This window comes from Mustela nivalis (genome assembly GCF_964662115.1).
Source record: "Mustela nivalis genome assembly, chromosome: 18".
NCBI lineage: Eukaryota > Metazoa > Chordata > Mammalia > Carnivora > Mustelidae > Mustela > Mustela nivalis.
Genome location: NC_139037.1, coordinates 1235682 through 1256388, shown reverse-complemented (window position 1 = coordinate 1256388; position 20707 = coordinate 1235682). Strand labels below are relative to the sequence as shown.

The following is a 20707-nucleotide window of genomic DNA, read 5'->3' as shown; positions in this document are numbered from 1 at the left end:
CCCGTTAAAGAAGGACCCTCCAGAGTAGTTCACGGCCGTGAGTGAGTACCTGGGAGCAGTGCTCGGAACAGTCCAGCACTGGGGGCTCCTATCTGTGCTGATGGGCCTCAGTCCTCTGAGGGCGTCCGACGGGGGCCGCGTGGCGGTCCACCTGACTTTGCACAAGCACTCGGCATCCGGCCTTAGGGCCGAGACTGTGATACTCTGAGCGGGGCCTGGGTGGACAGCAGTGCCTTTCTGGATGGAAGGTGAGGGTGAGCCCCTTGGAGACCATGTAGCTCTTTTCTCGGGACCAAGAACTCGAAGAGAGAGCCAACCCCGCCCCCCACCCTGTGCGCCCCGTTGCCCAGGCGCAGAACTCCGCAGACTCACCCGACGGTTTGCACGCCCCCCCACCATGTCATCTGGCAGGGAAGTGAGCCGAGGCCGCCTGCAGTCAGGTCACGGCAGGTCCCCTTAGTCTTGCTGCTGTTGCTGGAGGGCTTAGAAGCCACATGCGGGGGCAGGGCTGTCCTCTGGAAGAGCTGTTCGTGGGGCCCAGTTTCCCAGGGCTCGCCAGGATGCTCTGGCCGCCGAGTGGCGACGGCGGCCGTCCGTGCCGTCCGTGCTGCTCACGGAAACGCCGATCTCTAGCGCACCTTGATCCCTGGGGATCGAGTTCCCATCAGGAACACAGAGAAAAGCTGCTCACCAACCAGCTCCCGCCGCCCGCTCTCCCTCCCCAGCCCCCGGCCTCTGCGGATGCCTTTCTAGAGACTTCCTCCCACAAGGAGCTCTCCGCTGCAAGTATCAGCTATTTTACTCTGAATTTCTGGTGCTATTTTGTGTCGTAATGTGAATTCAGGCTTCCTTGGCGCGTTTCACCTGGAGCATTGGGCGGGGAGACCAGCTGGGGACACTGCCCACGGACACCGGCGGCCCCGACAAGTCCTTCACTAGCTCCCCCGGCCACTGGCTGGCCCCAGCCCCAGGGTGGCGGTCCACGGTCGGAGCAGCCAAGTGGGGCACTGCAGGCCGGGGCATGGCCCTGTGGCCTGACCCTGGAGGCCTCTCGTGCACTGACATGACCCAGGGGTGGCCGCACATGTCCTGTCTTCCACGGGGCAGGAGGGTGGGCGAGGTTTCCTTCTGTCCTTAGGTATTTCTGAGGTTTGTGGTTTGCGTCGTTCTGTTGGTTTGTTGTGTTGTTGTTGTGGTTTTTTTTTTCACTTTTTTACCTTGGGTGCAATGTGTGTGTCAAAAGTTTTTATTTTGATATTTTGAAAGAGACCAAATAGGCCCAAATTGACTTTCTCAAAGGTGCTGCGTGTGCTCAGAACGCCTTTATTGCTGATGAATGAGACACGGGACTCTGAGGTTGTTCTGTGAGAATCATGGTGAACACGTCCTGTCAAATATATCCTCAGTATTTTCCCAGAGAGCCTCCGCCTGTCCTCTCGCCGCCCCCTGCCCCCCCGCCCCCCACGCGAGCCCCGGGGCCTGGCCCAGAGAGCCTTGGCTTCCGTGGACGCCTCTGTCCCTGCAGAGCTGCACCCGAGCAGCCAAGCAGTCCCTCCAGCTCCTCCGGGTCCGTGGACGCGGCGGGGAACCTGACCTGGGGCATGGGAGCCGGGGAGGCAGAGTGTCGGGAACTTGCCAGCGCGGCTCAGTCCAGGGTCTCGGGATGGCGGCAGAGGCGGTTGGAAGGGTCAAAGCGGGAGAGAGCACCCGCCGCAGGCTCAGACCCTGGGGCCCACCATGTGCTGAAGACACGCCTCGGAGACCCCGGCGTCCAGGACAAGTGTGCCTAGAGAGGAAGCAGGGCTGTCCAAAGTCAGGCAGCCATGCTGTCCTGCCTCTGACCCTAGGGCGCGAGGGGCACTCAGAGCCGTCCCCCAAGGTATGTGCAGGGGAGGGGAGGGGACCCCCGGGGAGGGGGACGCACAGGTGAAGCCATCGTGGGGTCCCACCACCTCTGCTCACCTTGCTCGGCCAGGAACAGCCTTCCCAGGCGCTCCTGCTCAGGCCAAGCCCTCCCAGGGCCCGGGCCACCCCTCTCATGTGGACATGCCTACTGTGTGTTGCCCTTGGGGGCTTCCCGACCGATTCTGTGGGGAGCTGGGGGCTTTGGTCTCCTTGGAGGTCTCTGTAGCAGGGCCTCAGAAAGGGAGACACAGAGGGACATAGGGTTGGATTCTGGCTGGGATGACATGAGTCTGAGCTGTGTTTGACAATGGCCGTCTGGTGATTTGGGGTGCAGACCCCTGGGGCGCAGTGGGGTCCGCAGTGCTGGGCACCTCTGTTCGACCACACCTGGGGCAGAGGGGGAACCAGCAGCATCTCAGCCCCTGGGAAAAGGAGGGAAGTCGCAGGCCCCGCCCCAGACCACAGATCCGAGCGGCCATGCCCGCCTGGCCGGCAGGTGGCAGCATTGGCCCGGCTCCGCGATGCCCAAGGCTCAGCTGCTGAGGCCCGAGGGCACAGTGCCCGCCAGCTCCCACAAGCCAACGGGACCAGCACGCAGGCACCCCGACCTCATCGACAGGCTCAGAGACACACACGTACTGTACAGCGTCACCCGGGCCGACCCTGGGGCCCACAGACCCAAACACGGCAAACACACCACCTCGCCCAGACTTTGTGCAAGGTGAGTGACACATTGCTCCGGTCTGGGGACCTAGCCCTCTTGACGGCCCCGTGCACGTGTCCCAGAGCACCCTGTGCCATCCAAAGATGGGGAGTGGGTCGGGGGCACCCGGGCATGGGCTCCATACCAGGACCACAGATCCCTGGGCCCCCTCAGGCCTGGCTTGTCAGCCCTCTAGGAAGCCCTGTAACTGCGGGTCCCTCTGGAGCTGCCCTGAGGCAGGCCGGTGGCCCCGGGGATACCGTGTCTTAGCAACAAGGCCAATAAATGCGTGTATTGTTCAGTCGTATCCTATACGAGGCCCAAAACCTGACCCCAATGATCCCTCGGCCCCACCAGTCAGAGACAGGGTAGGAGAGATGGTTCCTGGGACCAGGTAAGGGAGTGCAGATGCACGGAGAGCCCGGGGACACAGAGGGTCAGGGCGGCCGCCCATGGCCTGGCCCCTGGAGGGAGGGAAGCTGGTGGTAGGAGCAGATGTGCCCCGGCCGCCTCCTCCAGGCCCAGCCCCAGGCGTCCCACGGCATATCAGCTCAATGCCCCCCTCCCAGAAAATATGGTGGTTTTCCCAAGCTTCTGGGGTAGAATCCCGCCTCCTGGGGAAAGTGTATAGACGGCCACACTCACACAGTGGCAAGACTCGGGACCAAAACGGACCCCCAGAGACAGGAGCAAAGAGCCTCTGGAGAAGGATCGGATGCTTGCCCTCTGCGGTGCTCCCCAGCGTCGGGGCTCCTCGAAGCACCCCCCACGGAGGCTGGGACTTGGGGGCCCTTGGGTCCTGCCCGTGTTCCCTATGAATGGGCCACATATGGGCTCTGGAGCTCCAGCCCTGAAGCCGTGTCCCCCTGGCCCCGTGTCTCTGTCCATCCAGTGGGCAGGCAGTAGGCAGCGCACTTCCTGGGAACCTGCCTTCAGGGCCCCACGTCCCCCTGCCGGATTGTAGCCCCAGGAGTGACACAATGAGCCCCCTTGTAGCCGTCTCTCCTTCCCAGCCGCTCCGGGCCTGGGCACCCAAAGCCATGGCCCCTTTCCCACAGGGCAGCGCCCCCTCACCTGGAGCCCCAGGCGTAGAGTGGGGCAGGCCATGGGGTTCCAGAGGCCCGGGGTTTGGTGGGCTTGGACAAACCGCAGCTCAGTTTGCTGCCGAGAGACCCCTAGGCCGATCTCTGGGGCCGTGTGCTGTGCCGCACCGGGAGTATGAAGGGACAGTAGGGCCCCCGGTGGGGCTGGAGCCCCTTCTCTCTGGAGCTCAGCTCCCCGAGCCATCAGCGGGCACAGGAATCACCAAAACATTCTGCAGCCCTGACCATCAGTGGCTGCGTCCGAGGCTAAGAATCATGGCCCCCTGGACCCAGCCGGGTCCCCTGGCGCTGCCTGGACCCTCTCGCCACCGTCTCCCCTGGCCTTGGCCTTTGTCCCGCCAGCACCTCCTCTTGGTGGCTCCCAGACCCAGCACGGTGCCCCACCCCCCTCCCTGCTTTATTTATAGCACAGGTCACCCTGCCACGTGTCCCATGGCCCACTCCTCCGCCATGGCCACAGTCCTGCTCCCGCCAGACCCCAAGTGGCACCCTGTGTGTGTGTGTGTGGTCCGCAGTTGTCCCTGCGCTGCCTCAGTGAGGGGGTCCCTATGTGTTCGGGGTGGGAGGAAGGGCGGAGGGCAGGAGGGGAGGCAGGAAGCAGCAGGAAGAGAAGGAGAAAGAAAGGCAGGAGGCCAGCGGGGACGCCAAGGTTTCCTATCTGGTGACGTCACGTGACCCCAACTCCCAGAGACTGGGAAATATCTAGATAATATTTCCTGTCTGCGCCCGACACTGCCTTGGCTTGCAGGGTAAGTGGCCACACGTGAGCAGTTGCATGGAAGGGTGGCTCTCACTAAGCCCCAAGGACCGTCTGCAGACGTCTTGTCCTGTCCCGGGATGCCTGAGATGCTGGCCGCACAGAGGACTCCCTGGGGGTGGAGGGAGAAAGGGCCGGTCCGTGTGGTCCCAGCCGAGCTCTCTCTGTCCCTCAGGGATCCCAGAGGTCAGATGGGGTCCCCAGCTGCCGGCGCACGGCCAGAACCACCCCCAGCCCCGCAAGGGGGGCCACGGAGGCAGCAGCCTGGGCCCCCCACCACCACGCCCACCCAGCCAGCCGCCAAGGGTGGCCCGGGCAGCACCTCGTTGTCACCAGAGCTGTCTGGGCTCCTCCCCTGCCCCTCCCGCAGGCGGCCTCCTGATTCCTAACTTAATTTATTTTGACATCCTCGCTGCCGTTTGACCTCCTTACGGAGTCACGTGGTGCTTAAAACTCATTATCCCCCCATTGCAACAGGAAGTTAATTAAACCCTTCACAGAGCCAGTGTTGATGAATGTCAGGACGGGCCTCCGCGGCTGCCAGCAGCTCCAGGGCCTCCGGCAGACCGGTGGGGGTGGAGCGAGGCTGGGCCTGGGGCCACAGATGGAGCCCGGATCCCTCTTCCTCCAGCACGGCCACCAGCGTCCGCTCTGGAACAGAGCGTGTGGATTCCCAAGAGAGGATGTGGCTCAGCCACACACCTGTTGTGCAGCCTTGGGCAACTGGCTTACTTCACTCTTCTGAGCCTTAGTTTACTCTTCCAACAAATGGGAATTCTAACAGTCCCTTCTTCAGAATGCCATCATGAGCAGGCAGTCCTGCCCCCGCACCAGGGAAGCCCGCGCTGAGCAGCGGGTGTAAGCTGACGGCGCTCTGAGTGGACAGAAGAGACACCAGGCCTGCGAGCTGCAGCAGAGACAAGAGCCCGATCTTGTCTGGGAGCAGTGAGGGACTTCCCTGAGGAGGGTGCAGCCGGCAGCAGAAACAGCTTGTGCAAGGGCCCTGTGGCCACAGGACAGGCGAGGAGTTTCCGAGGAGAAGGTAGAATGGGGCAGAGCTGAGCCCGAGACTATGACACGTGGCTGCTGGGAAGGTCCCACTGGCTTCAGTCCACAGGAAGGGCAGTAGTGGCTGTGGGGGACCTGCAGGGTGGGCAGGGAGGGGCCTGGAACTGGGGGCGGGGGGATGGTGGCACAGTACCAGGGCACATCTCACGGCTGTGAGGAGGTGACATTCTGGGCACGGGGAGGGCAGTGTCTCAGAAAGAAGGCCCTCTGGCCTGGCCTCCGGACATGCACCCCCGTCAGCTCGGCCCCAGGCTTCCCCCGCCTCCGCACCCGCCCCTCCTCCAGAAGCGTCCTCTTCATCCTTCAAGGGCCACCTAAAGTCTCTAGAACATGCTATGGCTCCCTTGGTCATAGCCCGGAAACCAGCCTAAAACCTGGCACGTGGGCGCCCCTTCCCCACCCCCAGCATCTGCCCCACCTGGGGCAGCCCTCGTGGGCAGTGGGGCAGCACAGCGCATGCCCACAGCCAGCCAGCACACAGGTCAGAGGGCAGAGGTAGACCAGGATGGCAAGGCCAGAGGAGCCCTGAGGGGTCACACCCCCAGCCCCACTTACATATGAGGAAACCAAGGACAGGATTGGTTAAGGACGTGGTTGGGGTCACACCCTTAAAAATGGCAGAGCCAGGATTTGGGGCCAGTTCCCCTTGCTCCCAGGCCTGGCCTCACCACGTGGGTGCTGGAGCTCAGCTGCCTGGGGCTGCACCCCGGCCCGACCTCGTCTGAGCTGTGGGACCACTCTGAGCCTCCGCATCTTCCTCAGCACCACCAGACCCTCCCGGTGCTTAAAAGCAAGGCTTCCATGTCCCGGGTCCAGCTCAGCTGCTTTCTGAGGCACTGACTCTGACGTCCTAACCTCAGAGCGGAGCACGAGGACGTGGGGAGGGAACCGGCCCAAAGGAAGGGCTCACAAAGGTGATGGTGACGTCGTCCCTGGAGCCGGCACCCAGTCAAAGCCATGCCCGGGAGACCTCCGCGGAGCCTTGCGACCCTGGCGGGCAGCTGCCCAAAGCTCTGATCCCGGGAGCGGGGAACAGCCAGGCTGCAGCGGGACAGCCCAGCTCCACGACGGGAACTGACAGCCCTACATGCGGGCCGAACAGAACTCCGTTCACCCCACCAGGGGCTTCGGGATGGCATTCCTGGCGCTCCTCGCACACACGCAGGGGCGGGTGGAAACAGACTCGCAGCAGGCGGTGCGTGGGGAATGGAGGTGGACACTCTCGGCCACCCCACACCCTGCTTCTCCCACCTGATGGGGGCCCCTGCCAAGCTGCCCTTGGATGTCACCTTGTCCAGGCTGCCTACCCCAAACTCCCCAGGCAGGAGCGGCTATGCCTCCTCTGGGCTCACACAGACCTTCCTCCGGACAGTGTTCCTTGCTCCTCATTCCTGAGGAGCAGACCTCCCCCGAGGGGTGGAAGCCTGTGCCAGCGAGGTCCTATGGTAGTGCCACCCGTCCTAAGCAAGGCTGTGGTTTCAACTTCTGGGGCCATAGGGTATCCCCCAGCAGATAGGGGCAAAGCTCAGGAGGAGAGTGCTCCGGTGACAGCTCTGTCTGGGTCAGACTCTCCAGTGCTTCAGGGTTGGTTGTGTGACCCCTGCAGGCGTGTGGGGTCCCGCCCTTGGGAAGGCCCCACACTTGGTTTAAACGCGCTCTTTGGCTGCCCTGAAGGTCCTAATTTTCAAACAGGAAGCCCTATGTTTTCGTTTTGTACTAGCCACCCCCCCCCCAGTAGTCATCGGTGCTGGTCCCCAGGCTCGGTTCCTGACCCACCCCTGCCTCTAAGGCACTGGGAGAGCTGGGTGTGTCCTTCCGCTTGGAGCCTCGGGTCTATAATCTGTGATGGGAAGCGGGGAGCCGCACTGACTGCTACCTTCCGCAGCCTAGACAGGCAGAGGTGATGGGGCGGGGCTCTCTCCCCAGACCCTCCAAGGCCTCCTCAGTGCAGGGCCCCAGCCACTCCCGCGGCACCTGCCCGATGCCGCCTGCTGTGTATGGAGCCTCCCGGCCCCCTCCTCTGGAACTCCTCCCACCCCCCAGGTCCCCATCCTGTAATGGGGCCCAGCTTTGGGAGAAAAGGCAAGGCCCAACGGAAAGCGCGGACAGGTGAGGCGCCCCATTCAGGTGACAAATACTGTAGGAGCTCTGGGCTGAGGGGACCAGCCACCTGTGGGCCCCCATCTCCCCAGAGGCGGCTACAGCACCAGGCAGCTGTAGGAAGGTTGCCCCTGCCCTGGCGCAGGGCGGGGAGCAGGAAGCACTGTGAGCCACATCACCCTGGGCCAGTGTCTTGGCTGCCTGGCCTCAGGGTCCCCATCCGTCCTGTGGTGGATGGGCAGACCTCGGGGGATCTCAGCCTCCTGCCCTGCCTGCCACTCTCCTGCCCAGAGGCCCCTTGAGCAGGGGCGGTGTGGGGGAGAGTGCCCAGGCTGCAGGGGTAATCCCTCTCCTCTTCCACGGGGCAGGGGCATAGGTAACAGGGGTCAAACGAAGGAGCATGCCTCACAGACACAGTGCACAGCCTGCAGCCCGCCTCTGTGAGGACTCCCTGCCGTCCCAGCGGCCACCCAGGTGTCTCTGCAAAGGTCTTCTGCTTGGCCCCTGGGCCTCACTCACCCCTTATTTCTTCTGAGTATGGGGCAGAGGCAGCAGTTACCAACTACGTGCAGGCTAAGACTATTAAAAGAATACAGTTCAACTTGGGGGCACAGCTCCTCATGCCGTGTGATTTGAGCTGCCCTGGAAAATGGGGGGCCTCTGGGATCCTATGAACATGACCCAAAAGACAGGAGAGACAAGGTCCATTTCCAGGGCTAGAACAGACAGCACTGGCCCTGTTCCAGGCTGGGAGGCGATGCGAGTGTCCGCTCAGCCCGCAGAGGGGCCTCTCCCCGGGGCCTCCAGCAGGGGCGCCCTGGGGAGTCCCGCCCGGCCCAGGGGCAGTGCCCGGGGTAGGGGGGAAGCTGCTGCGCAGGCGGCAGGGACAGCCTGCTGGCTTCCGCACCCTCCCCGACTTCCAGCCAGACGGGAGCCCAAAGGAGGAGGACCTGAGGTCCCTGGGGACCTTGGGGGTCGCAGCCGCCGGAGGCCGTGGACCCCAGAAATGCTGCTTCCACCTCGGTCTCGGACGGAAGTCCCCACCCGGCCGCAGCCGCTTCCACACCCCAAATCTGGCCCAAGACACTGGGGGGCGTCAAGGCCTCGGGCTTCCTGAGCGGACCCTTACTGTACGCGTCCCGCCGGCGGAGGGAGCTGGAGGGGAGCGCAGGGGTCCTGGGCGGGGCCGAGGGCCTGGGGGCGGGGCCAAGAGGAGCCTGGGGCGGGGCGAGGGGGGGTGAGCAGAGCCTCGCGGGGTCAGGCTTGGGGGCGGAGCTAGCGCCGAGGGGGAGGGTCCAGAGCGACCCGAGGCTCGGCCGGACCCGGTGCCGCTGGGCGGCGGGAAAGAATACGTCGCTGAGTCAGGGTAAGGCCTGGGAACAAAGCTTCGGGGCCGAAGGAGGAGCCGAAGCCAGAGGTCTGCCCGGGGCCGGGGGCGGGGCCAGAGCCGTGCAGACCGGGGGCGGGGCCAGGGCGACAGGGGCGGGGCCGAGACTGCAGCGAACGAGAGTCCGCCCGGGGGCGGGCTCGCGGGGCGGGGGGCGGGGCCTCGGGGGAGGGGTCAGCGCGGCGGGGGCGGGCCGGAGGCGCGGCGCCGGAGACACGCAGGCCCCGCCCCCGCCGTGCAGGCCCCGCCCCCGCCGTGCCGGCCCGCCCGCCAGCCAGCCGGGAGAGCCCCGGCCGAGGCCGCCCGGTTAGCCGCGCGCTGCCCGCGGGTTCCATTGAGAAAAGCCGAGCGGCGGCGGCGGCGGCGGCGGCGGCGGCGGCGGCGGCTGCGCGGGAGCGGAGGAGCCGGCAGCAGCCCGCCGCCCGCCGCCCCCGGCGGTCGGCGCGCCCGCAGCGCAGGGCCTTGCCTCCGGCCTCCGCTGCGGCTCCCGGCCAGGCGCGGCGGGCGGGGGCGCGGGCCGGGGCGGCCGCGGAGCCCGGGGGCCGGGGGCATGAGCCGCCCCGCGGCCCCGCCGCGCCCCCGCCGCCCGCCGCCGCCCGCCAGGGGCTAGAGGCGGCCGCCGGGAGGGCGCGCGGCGTCGGAGACATGTCCAGGAGGAAACAGAGCAACCCCCGGCAGATAAAGCGTGAGTCAAACTTTGCCCGCCCGCCCCGACCCCCGGCGGCCCGCACCGGCGCGCCCCCGCACGGCCGGCCGGCTGCGCTCGCGGCGCCCGCGACCTTCACCCCGCGCCGCGCCCCCCGCGCTGTGCGCCAAGCGCGCGGTAATCTAATCTCCGCCGGCCGGCCGGGCCCCCGCGTCTCGGCTCGGGCACCCGGGGTCCGGCCGGGAGGGGTGTCCGCGCGGGGGGCCCGGGAGCGGGGCGGCTGGGGGCGCGGCCCCCTCGCGTCCTGCCCCTCCCCCGCATCCCCGAGATGGTGCGGCGATAAGGCGGCCCCGATCTGGGCTCCGATAAAGTTTAAAATATTCCATTCTGCAAGTCCCATCCTGATAAGATCGCTCTGTCGGGACGGGCTGAAATTGTGATCTTATCTCGCCGCGCGGTTGACTCTCCCAGGCTTTGTATCTAGAGGGAGAAACAGAGAGACCTGGGAGGGAGAGGGGGCACCCGGGCCGCGTGCAAACGCTCGACCAAGCGGCGGGGACCGGCCCGCGCCCACCGGCTCTCCTGCCCGCCCAAGAGCCGCGTGGCTGGGAGGTGGGGGCGGGGGCGGCCACGGCAGTCCGTGCGCTCGGCTCCAGCCGCTCGGACTCCCGCGTCCTGTCGCCGGGGTCCCAAACTCCAGCCTTCCCGGCCTGAGGACAGCCTCCTGGAGGTCCGACCTTACTCTCTGTCCCGGCCAAGGCCGCACGTGTAGCCTCAGCCGGGCAACACCCACCCCCTCAAGCGAGGAGCTACTCCAAGTCAGGGAAGGGGGGCTTCCGGGGACTCGGCCCCAGGTCACGGTCGCCTCTGCGCGTGTCCCAAGTTTGTCGCCTATTCCGGCCCGCGAGCCCCTCCCCAGGGGCCCTCGCGGCCGCTGAGTTCATACTGCCAATGCCCAGTGATAAAGCGCCGCGCACTCCGGGCCGCTGGACTGCGCGGGGAGCGAGAGCGCGCGCGCACAGGAAGCGCCGCTCCCCACCCCACGCCAGTAACTTCGCGCCTCTCGCCCGGGGCCGGAGTACGGGGGTTCCTCCGGGGGTCGCACCTCCCAGGCAGGATGGGAAGCGACGAGGGGAAGCCTGCAGCCCTCTGCCCAGCCCCAGGCACCCGGGCTGCCCACACGACCACTTCCCCAGGATCCCATGTGCGCGCGCCAGGGGGAAGTGTCTACCCCCCAGGTCCTAGACAGGGGGAAAGCAAGCATGAATCTGGGTTCCCGTAACCCACTCCCTCAGTGCGCAAGCGGGACCTGTTTTCCGAAAGTCTCCTTCTATCAAGTCAACTTAAGTATTAAAACCACCCACAGGTCCCGATCTGCGCTCATTCTCTGGTTTCTTTTTCCCCTCCTCCCCTGTGCGCCTCTGTTCGGTCTGTTCTCGTGTGTGCGTGTGTGTATGTGTTTCAGCGTGATGAGAAACACAGATAGCGCGGGCAGGGAGATCTCAGGCTGGGAACCGATCAACAGCGCCGATAAGGCCTCGAGCAGGGCGAGCGCCCGGGCCCACAGGGTCGGCCGAGCGGTGCGCCTTGGGGACAGGAACCGCATCAGGCACGCAGAAGACCCCCGCTGCTGGCCCTCTGCGCGGCCAGGATCCGGGCAGGGGTGGGGGCGCGGCAGGCGGCACCGGGCACCCTCCCTGCGGCACCCCCGGGCGCCTCCTCCCTCTGGCAGATCTTGGCGCGTTAAGATGCGAGCGCTGATTGTCACCAAGCGGCGGCGCCCGCCCGCCCTCCCTCTGCCCGCGGCGGTGCGTGCGGCCCTCGCAGCTGTGCGCCCGCCGCGCTAGCCTCACCTGCGACCAGGCCGCGGGTGTGGAGGGAAGGGGGCCGGGCGCTTGGGGCCACCGCCCCCTGCGCCCTCACCAGAGCCGGGGCGCAGCTGCCCGCGCCTCTGTGCGCCTTTTGTTCCGCGCGGAGATAGATGTGCCGGGCTGATAAGGCGCGCCACCGATGGCGGAGGCGATAGGCGCTTCCATTTATTAACTTCAAACGTGGGAGCGGGGGAGGGCGAGGCAGGAGCGCGGCCTTGGCCGGCCAGATGGCCGAAACGATAGGCTGGGCCGAGCTGGCTGGGAGCGCGGGGGAGAGCCCAGCTCGGGACCCCCGGCCCGCGGAGCCTTCCTCCCGCCCGGGTCGATGTGAGCTCCGATAAGCGCAGGGCTGGTCGGCCGGATGGCGATCGCCAAGAGCGATAAGAGGCCTTATCTATGGCCACCAGGCCCGGCCGGGTTCGAGGCAACAACAGCGTGGGGGAGTCGTGGCTGGAGGAGTGGGGGCCTCGGACCCGGGCCAGGGCGGGGGCAGGGGGAGCAGGCGTCTGGGACGGGTCGTGTTGTCGAGTTTTCTTCCCAAACATGCTTAATTGCCAAGAAGTTGATCCTCCCTGCGGGTGGTACAGTCCATCAGAATGAAAGGAAAGTGACTCCGCGCTGGCCCCGAGCTGCGGGGGGGAGGGGAGGGGTCACCCGCGAGTCCTACGAGATGGTGTGAGATAGCCCAAGGTGGGGTTTGTCACCTCCAGCACCAGAGCGTGTTTTCCCCCTTGAAAGGTGCTGTGCGTTCCTGGCAGGTTCTCAGTGTAGTCTCCTTGGAGTTTTTTTGAAAAAAAAAATCAAGGTGGATTCTGTTTCCCAGGCTAAGTTTGGGGCGGGGGCTAGTGTGCTGAGGGTCTTCGCAGCTGGTCTCCCAGATCAGGATGGAAGACCTGCAGAATCTTTATTGAGCACTTGCTGTATGCATGTCCTGGGTCCCAGCCATGTCTTAAGTGGGGATCATAGGTGGAAGTCCAGTCCGAGATACGTCCCAGAAGGGGGTACCTCCAGCCAGGTCAGCAGTAGGCCCCCGAGGCGGGACCTTGGACAATGGGCAGGCTCAGTTTCCAACTCTGAGAAGTGGGATGGTGATTCCTGGCTGTCGGCAGGGGTGTGAAGGGCTCAGAGACAAGGGACGCCAGGGAAGGGGCGCCACGGTGACGAGGTGAGGCGGGTGGGGCCAGGCCTCAGTTTCCCCCTTCTGAAAAATGCTGGCAGGTCCGACTGGTGTTGTCAAGGGGACCTCTTGGCAGGGGGAGGCCCCTTGGGGACCATGAGTTAGATACCCAGTAGAAACCCAGGCCAGCCGGGTGGGGGGCTTCCAGCAGAAGCTGGGGACCTGCCCCTCCCATCCCCCTCCATCAGCCACTGCCTCTCCTGGGAGGGTGGTGCTCCCACGTTCCGAGTTTGATTAAGCAAAGTATTGGTGGCCGCAGGATGACTAATTCACTCCGTCACCCGCACTCTCTCCAGCAGCCCCGCACTTGCCTGCAGGGCTGGCAGGGCCTTCTGGTGAGGGCAGGTGCTGGAGAGCTGGGTGAGGCCCGGGGTGGGGGTGGGGGGAGGAAGAGGTGGTCTCTCCTCGAGTATTCGGGAATGTAAGAGGGATTGTCTGCACAAGGCTGTGCACAGTCTCTTCCCAAGTACGGGAGGCATGTGGGGGTCGGCCTGGCCCCACAGGGCCCCCTCACTGGGATGGCAGAGGGGTGAAGAGAGAGGGGGACCTGGCCACCTGGCTTGTCCTGATGCAGAACAAGGGGCATTTCACTTGCCTTCCACGGCCTCAGTTTCCCCTCTGTGAAAGACAGGTGTGATGGTGCCTGCCGTCCCGGGGTCAGCAGGGACGTAAGTCCTGTCCTTCGCTGGCCCTGGGAACACGGGGACTGATTTATGGTGAGCCCAGAGGACAAAGGACCGGAGGCCAGAAGGGCCTTGCCCATGCGTCCCCAGACCTGAACCTAGACTTGAACGCTCCAGGTGGACCCTGGAGCCCCCCGTCACCCCGAGGTTGGGTTCTGCCCTGGCTCTAGACGGCTCTTGGTTTTCCTGCACACCCAGGCCTCAGGCAAGATGAACCGCTCTTTCCTACTCAAGACAGTAATGACGTTAACTGTAGCTAACACTTGAGGTTACATGTTAACTTCACATAGGTCTTATTCTTACCACTTTTCCATCTGGGGAAACAGAGCTTAAGTTTCTCCCCCAAAGAAGCGGCAGAGCCAGAGCTGGAATGCAGGCAGCCCTCCCGGAGCTCTGGACCAGCGTGCCTGTGAGCATCACCTTGTCAGACAAGCATTCCTCTTGTCTGTCCGCCCCCAGGCAGATCCGGCTTCACTCTCTGCATCTGTGAAATGGGCCTCTGGGAGCGGAGCTGCTCTGGGTCCTTCTCTAGCCCAGCCCTGGCTGAATCTCCCAGGGCCTCCTTACCGAGACGCTGCTGCGCAGGGGTGCTCCCTGGGGAGACTAGCCGGCCTTGCCAGAGGGCCTGAGCCCTGTCCGAGCCCGGCCTGCCCAGCCCGCCCCTCCCTGCAGGTCACTGGGAGCCCAGCATGGCACCAGCCCCGCCAGGGATTTAAATGGGTCAGTTGGGGAAGAAAGGAGGAGGGAATGTGATGCCATTAATTGTACCCCTTATCTTCTGTTTCTATGCCAACCAGACGTTCCTGGGGCTTGACGGACTCGTGAATAATAGTCCCAGCCGGTCTATCTGCCATCGACGGGCCTCCTCCTGGAGGCAGCTGTGGCCCGCTGATTGGTATCGCCAAGCGCAGGGGCCTGGGCCTGCGCCTGCACTCCGGCTTCTGCCCACCCAGCCAGTATACCCCTGGAGCTGCCCCAGGGTCCCTGTTCCCATTTCACAGGAGGAGAAACTGAGGCCACAGCCATGTGTTTACTCTCTGGACCTTGTCTGCTGCTCCCCATTTGGCCGGAGTAGCCTGGGGAGCACGGGCTTCCAGAAGTGGGCCCAGTAACCCCTGCACACGGAGCTCACCTCCACATGGACCTCCTGGCCCGCTGTGCTCCAGCTGAGAGGGGAGGATTTCTCTCTGGCATGTTTCAGTCCTAGCCCCAGGGCCTTTGCACAGGCAGCCCAGATCTCTGCTACCTGGGAGTGGATCTGTCCTGTCCCCACATAGTGGGCTTTCCAGAACTCTGTCACATAAATGACCTAATGAATACACAGTGTGACATGGTTGTAGGACTATGGGCAAGGCCCTCCCGAGTGAGCCTCGGTTTACCCATCTGCAAAATAGGGATGATGACATTGCTGGTCCCTGAGCACAGCGCTGAGAATCCCAGGGAAATTCACATCGTCTGAGACAATGCCACTCCTGCCTCCCCTCCTTCCTGGCTGAGTGACCTCAGCGAGTGTCTTTTGCTCCCAGTGCCAGTTTTCTCCCCTGCAGAATGGGTATAACACGGTGCCTTCTCCTGTGGCTGTGCCGAGGTGCCTAATGAGAATTTGGAGCACAGCCAGCACCCCAGCTCAGGACGGGAGCCTGGGCTGTTTGTTGCTCAATGACATTTTGCTCCCACGCACCCCTGGACGGAGGACAGAGACCCTATCTCCTGGGACCCGGGGGCTTGTATCCCCACCCTGTCCCTACACAGGGCGCAGAGGCTCTGTGCTCCGGGCCTGGGCTGCCCTCATCTCCAGAGTGGGAGGCCACCGCACAGGAGCCATTGCTTGGCCTTGGGTCCTGACCTCACCGTGACCCTGAGGACAAATGACTTCTTGGATCTCAGTTCCCACTTTTGAAGCAAGAGCCTAATAGCACCACCTCCTTCCTGGGGTCGTTATGCGATTCGTGTGAGATCGCCAGTGCCAGCCGTGAAGTATGGTCCCAAGGTCACGTCCTTGGTGGATGCTGCTGCCTTGGTCGTTGCTTGTTGCTCTACTGAGATTTTGCCGGGAGCCTAGAGGACTGGACACTTCACGCAGCAGAGTCCTGTCTCTGGCCTCCCTGCTCCTGCCCTCAGGTGTCACTTTCTGAGGTGTGGGCGGGGTGTCCTGATGTGCCACACCCGGGCTGGGCCGACCCCACACCCTCTCACACCCTCTCTGCCATTATGACTGGCAGCATCATGGGTTCACCCATCTTACAGGTGAGAACACTGAGGCCCTGGGGGACTGGGATGCGCTGAAGGCTGCAGGATGGAAGCTGGATCTGTGGACCCCGATGGTGGGCAGAGCTTCTCTGGGGTGCACTGGCTTGCCGCTCAGGCCACCTGTCCCAGGACCTCTCTAGCCCACTCTGCCCCTCGTCCTTCTCCCTCTCCCAAGGACCCGTGTTTGGGGGAAGGCAGTGTCCCCGCTGGGTCAGGAATGTGGCAGCTGACCTTGGGCCTGAGCCGGGTGAGGGCGATAAGCCAGCCCCTCCCCTCCACCTCCCGTTCCTCCTGTCTGCCTCCCCTAGACCAGAGACTGTGCACTCCCAGAGCCCGGCTTTCCCCGGCTGTAGAAGAGGAGAGAGGGTGCTGGGGTTCCACTTCCAGGAGCCCGAGCATGGGCAGAGCTCAGACCAGCCCTGGTGCTTGCTCCTGGAGCCTTCTGTCCAGGCGCTGCAGTGGAGACAGAGACCCAGACAGCCAGCCGCTGCTAGCTCCCATCTGCTAAGTGCTTTGCAGGCATGCCTCCTGTGATTCTCCTGGACGCCTGCTAAGGTTGGGGTTTTCAACCCATTGTCCACACAGAGAAGTGGAGGACCAGAGGGTAGGTGGTTACACCAGGGTCAGCCAGCACATGAGCAGTATAGAAACAGGTTTGAGGAGGGGCTCTACAGAAGGCTGGGGGTCTGTGTCCTAGGCCTCCCAGAAATCGTAGGCAGGCTGCTTCCCGGGAAGGAGGAGATGGCCGCCGTGTGGGCTCTGAGCATGGGTGCCTCCAGGAGCTTCCCTGTGGGCGGCTGCAGCCAAGGACAGGCCAGAATCCTGGGGTCAAGGATAAGACTGCAGAGACAAAGGAGTTGCCCTGCCTTCCCGAGGCTCAGTCTTTACCTTCGCAAGACGGGATGTTATATAAGGACGCCAGGCTGGGCCCTGAGGGCTCCTAGACCTCCGGCAAGTCCCCAAGCCTCAGTTTCCCCCATGAAGTGGAGCATTGATTCCGACAGCTCGGGGCGGGGAGGCTAGGACCTGGTGTAGGAGGTGGCTGGGTTCAGAGCTGCGTGCGGAGCCAGCGGGGTTGTGCGACAATTCGAGTGGAGAGCACAGAGGGTTGTCTGTCCTCTCAGTCCCAGTCCCCCGGGCCTGCTTCCCACCAGTTCTTCTTGGTGTCCGTCTCAAGCCCGCCAGCTTTCCCGGTCTACCCTGGGTGCCTGCACCTGTCACAGGCCTCCTGCCTCAGTGTCCCTTTTCTCCATCAAGCCTCCACCCTCTGCAAGTCAGACCCAGAGAGCAGGAGCGGAAGAGGGTTTAGGGCCTGGTGGTCATGGCTCCATCCTGCAGTGGACCCTCTACTGGGGACAGGGCCTCGCGGGCAGTGGTGGGGCTGTCCTGGGCTCTCTCAGCGTCTGGGGAGGGCTTGGCGGCTGCCCAGGCATCAGGCGCTGGGACGACCGAGACCCAAGAGAAGGCCTCGGCTCAGAGCCTCAGGCGGCCGCAGGACTTCACGTGGCCTCCCCCACCGTGCAGACCCAGCTTGTCTGGGCCCCCGTGCCCCGCCCCCCTCGTCCTGCCGCGAAGCTGGGTTTGCCGGGCCTAGGTCCCCTGAGCACTTACTGAGCCCCCTTCTCCTGGCTTGCCGCTGAGGGGCGCTGAGTGGCCAACCCCGTGCACAGAGGGAACGGAGTCGGAGTCTCCGCCGGTTTTCAGGTGGAGGCCGCCCCCGGAGCTGCCACCCGAGCTCGCCGCCCCCGGGAGGCGAGAGGATGGCTGCGGCGGTGGTTCCCCGGAGAAGGGCGCTCCTGGCTTTCCGCTGGCCCCGCAGCACTCGTGCTCGAGTCCAGGAAACTGAGGCCCTCCTGCGGTTCCGGGCAGTGTCCAGCTGTGGTCTGCAGGCTGTTTCTCACTGACCGTATGACCTTGGGCGAGTCCCTTCCCTGCTCTGTGCCCAGGTGGCTGCTGCCCTGCCCTCGAGCTGCAGGAGAGGAACCAGAGCCCCGGTCAACCCCAAAGTCTATACCCGGGCCAGTTCCTAGGGCCCTTGGAGTCAGATGGGGAGCTCCGTGCAGGGGCCGGGCCACAGGGGAGACTCTTGCCCCACAGCTCAGATGCCCCTCTGAGCACTCAGTCCTCGCAGGGTGGGAATGCGTGGACTTGGGGTCTCTTCTTTTGAATGAACAGAAGCGTTCCACTTATGGCCTGTTGGGGTGTCCCATGCAGGAGGGCTGAGGGCAGTGGGAGGCCCTTTCACATTTGAGGGGTGCAGTGAGTGTACCCCAGGTGGCCAAGGGGCCACGAAGCCAAGCCTCAGGTCAGGACCTACAGGGTGTCTTCACCCTGCTGGCTTTGTCACTGAGGTTTCTGGCTCCTGGGGCTTAGAGCCTGGAAAAGGCCCAAGAAGGGGCCACCTGGCAGGAGGGCATGCTGTTCCTATCCTCTCCCCGCCACCACGCTCTGTCCCTTCATGGGCCTGGCACAGCTCAGGAAGGCCCAAGACCCCTGGGACCCTGAGCTAGTTTCCTGCCTCAGTTTCCCCTCCTGTGCCTCATGCCCATGCCCGGCCCTGCCCAAAGCAAACATTTTCCCAGAGTACAGAGAGACTCCCGAAAGTCTTATGGTCAGGGGGGCACCCGGGCCCTCAGGGGCCCCAGCCAGGCCAACTGTCCCCCCTCCCTCCTGGCTTTGCCCGCCGGACTCCAGCCCTCCCGGAACTGTCTGCCGGCCGGGCCTCTGGCAGGCGCAGGTTTCAGCTCCTGTGATAACTCGGAAAGTTGAACTGGCCCCATTACCGCGCTGAGATGGTTGGCGAGATACGGCCTTGATAATGGGGGAGATACGGCGTCTCCGTGGCCAATAGCCCAGCCTCTCCGCCCATTAACATTCCCTACCAGCGATCCGTTCCCGCCGCCTATCTCCTCCGTTTCCACTCCTCTCGCAGATAAGAATGGAAATTCTGACTTCATAGCTCACTGATTAAAGTGTCTGGATTTCTTGATAATACACAGATAAATTATGTTTTTGAAAAAGAAGGTAGGGAGGAGGGTGGGGGTGGGGAGGGCCCTGGGGGGAGCCCTTGGCCGTCCCCGCCAGCCTCTCCTGGCCCCCGGGGCTGGCCGTGAACCTCGGTGGTCTGTCCTGCCCCTCACAGGCCTCTGTACCGATGCAGTATCCCGGGGCCCGGCCGGGGAGGGGAGGGCTTGGGCGTCCACTCAGAACAGCAGCAGCGGGAGGAGGAGCCACGTTGGAAGGGAGGGGTCCCCTGGCCTGTGAGGTGAACCTCATGGGGACACGGCGTGGGGGACAAGGATTCAAGGTGCCCCACTACAGCTGGGAGTCTGCCCCGGCCGCCTGGGCTCTAACTCCAGGTGTGTGTGCACCTCAGTTCCGTCCACTGGGACCCAGGGCAGGGTCTGTGCTGTCCCTGGGGAACCCGGACCCGTACCTGGTCACACAGTGCGTGCCCAGCGGATGCAGGGACTGCACAGAGCTCCGATGGGGAGGGGCTTCCGTCCCCCCACCTTCCCTGGCCCGCCGGCCCCCCTGCCACTTGTGACGGACGGTGCCATCTCTGCGTCTGTCTGGATAAAGCCGCCTCCTCCAGCTGATCCGAGATCCTGCAGTGATGGCGGGTGCGATTAGCAGCGATTAGGGCCCGGCGTGTGGCTAATCCCCCTGCTGAGGGACAGGCGCGGCAGCCACGTGGGGGCCAGGCGCCCGCAGCGGTGCCAGAGGGGACGCCGAGGCCTGGGGGGGGCGCGTCCCCCCCGTGTGTGCCTGGGGCTCCCCCCAGGTGTGGCCTTGCACGTCATGTTCCCCTTCCCTGTAGTTCTTTTATAAGTGACTCTCAAGACACGACATTTCTCTGTGATCCCAGAGGCAAGAGGCCTGAGTGGACAGTCAGCAATGTTTCCGACGTGATCTAGGATGCCACGGTCCCAGCAGTCCTCATGGTGGCCGTCGTCAGCTGGTAGCTCGGTTCACTGAACGCCTTCTGTATGCCAGGCCTGGGCTTGACTTGTGATACCCTGTCGAGTCCCAGCAGCCCTGGAAAGGCGCCACCTCTGATCTCATTTCTTCTCAGAAGAGGACTCGAGGGGCAGAGAGGTTGAGCAACTCACCCAAGGTCACACAGCACAGAAGGAAGCAAGGTCCGGGTCTCCATCATAGCCGGAGGTTCTGGCGGTGGTCGTAGCCGCAGCCCCCTCCCCTAAGGCGTCTGCTCCCTCCACTTAGGGAGAAAGGCCCAGGCACAGAGCGTGAGGGAGCGCTTGGGACCATGCAGACCTGTCTGAAGTCAGGAGATGATGGGGTACCCCACTCCTGCTTATCTTGGGGGTCATTTCATCTGCCCCCAGAAAATAGGTTCCTTTGGTGATAAAATTGGTTTCTTTCTGTCTTTTGGGTTTTGTTTTGTTTCATTATTCTAAAGGAAGTCAGCTATTTCCAGTAAAATGTGTGCATACGTCGGGGAGGAAGACAAGCGTAATCTGGGGTGACCAAGATTCAAATTCTGCCCCTTGGGTGGGTAGCCTGGGCAAGTGACTTAGTGTCCCTGGATGCCAGTTTCCTCATCTGGCATAATCATAATTCTGGCTAGCTCTGTGTAGTGGGGCCCTGTCCTCCAGGGACGTGTGCAGGGGTTGGGGTCTGCAGGACTGGGGCTGCCTCCCCACGCCCTCCCTGTCTGCCGCACACCGCTGTGAATCCCACCAGCGTTCTTCCTGCACTGACTTTGGCAAATAGCTCCAAGGTGCAAAGGTGTGAGCCCCCGCCCCCATTACACAGTGCTGTGGAGGGTTCTAGAATATTTATCCTGCAGCCTCGGCAGTGTGGCTTCCAGAGGGTCTACGGGGTCTCGCCTGCCCCCTCCTGCTGTGGCTCACAGGCACAGCCTTGTTGCAAGATTCAGTTTCTGCATCTATAAAATGGGCTGAAGATGCTGAGGCCAGCCCCAGAGACCTAGGGCAGCAATGTCTCCCTGTCCTGCCCAGCTATGCCCACAGGGCCTCACAGGCCTTCTGGAGAGCGGGACTCCATGCGCAGGCTCCAGGCCACTAGCCTCT

General features: G+C 64.0%; 1 protein-coding gene across 5 annotated transcripts in view; it reads left to right on the top strand.

Annotated features, from left to right (window-relative positions):
- Positions 1-22: 22 nt before the first annotated feature.
- ZFPM1 (zinc finger protein, FOG family member 1) overlaps positions 23-20707 on the top strand; it is a 72622-nt gene continuing 51937 nt past the window's right edge. The window contains exon 1 of one of the 5 annotated variants that reach the window (XM_082711442.1): positions 23-41. Coding sequence is in view for 2 of the 5 variants with exons in the window: in XM_082711439.1 (XP_082567565.1) it covers positions 9669-9708 (40 nt within the window). In the remaining 3 variants the exon portion in view is untranslated. Of the gene's footprint in view, positions 42-8900; positions 9003-9304; positions 9709-20707 lie in introns of those variants that run through there. The other 4 variants (XM_082711444.1, XM_082711443.1, XM_082711439.1 and 1 more) reach the window with 4 other exon arrangements.